General features: G+C 45.0%; 1 protein-coding gene across 1 annotated transcript in view; it reads right to left on the minus strand.

The window, feature by feature from the left end:
- Positions 1 to 6: 6 nt before the first annotated feature.
- The window catches only part of LOC107579709 (transgelin-like), a gene marked incomplete at its 5' end in the record, with an annotated part of 2232 nt that continues 1762 nt past the window's right edge, over positions 7 to 476 (minus strand). Inside the window, one exon of the mRNA XM_016265505.1 lies at positions 7 to 308. Within this exon, the coding sequence (XP_016120991.1) occupies positions 125 to 308 (184 nt within the window). The remainder of the gene's footprint in view (positions 309 to 476) is intronic.

The following is a 476-nucleotide window of genomic DNA, read 5'->3' on the forward strand; positions in this document are numbered from 1 at the left end:
GTGTAATTCTAGGACTGGTGTGAGAGTCTATATATACACACACGTACACATTCCTCCTACATCTGGAGCTCTGGATTTGGCTTTGGGCTCCAGTGGAGGTTTTAAATACAGAACTATGTAGTGTTTAGGGATTGCTCTGATGGCCGTTGTGTCGAGGAGAGTCGTAGCGCATGATTTGCCGTGGGGTGCCGTACCCTACCATGCCCGATTGAGACGCTCCACGATTGCTTCCCATCTGCAAGCCGATAAGACTGCGACCTTGACGCAGCTGGTCCTCAGAAAACTCCCTCTTGTGGACCTTGGCTTTCCTAAAACACAATTACAAATGCTGAAATGCAGGAAGTGTGTACTTCGAGGTTGCATGAGACGGAGCAGCTGTTTCTGATTTGATTTACTTCCATAGATCCAGACTTCTGACTGTTGGCATAAAGTCTGTTTCAATTTGCAAAAAAATTAATTTTTTAGTTTTTACTACT

Source organism: Sinocyclocheilus grahami, unplaced genomic scaffold (genome assembly GCF_001515645.1).
Source record: "Sinocyclocheilus grahami isolate Dianchi unplaced genomic scaffold, SAMN03320097.WGS_v1.1 scaffold19438.1, whole genome shotgun sequence".
Lineage (NCBI taxonomy): Eukaryota > Metazoa > Chordata > Actinopteri > Cypriniformes > Cyprinidae > Sinocyclocheilus > Sinocyclocheilus grahami.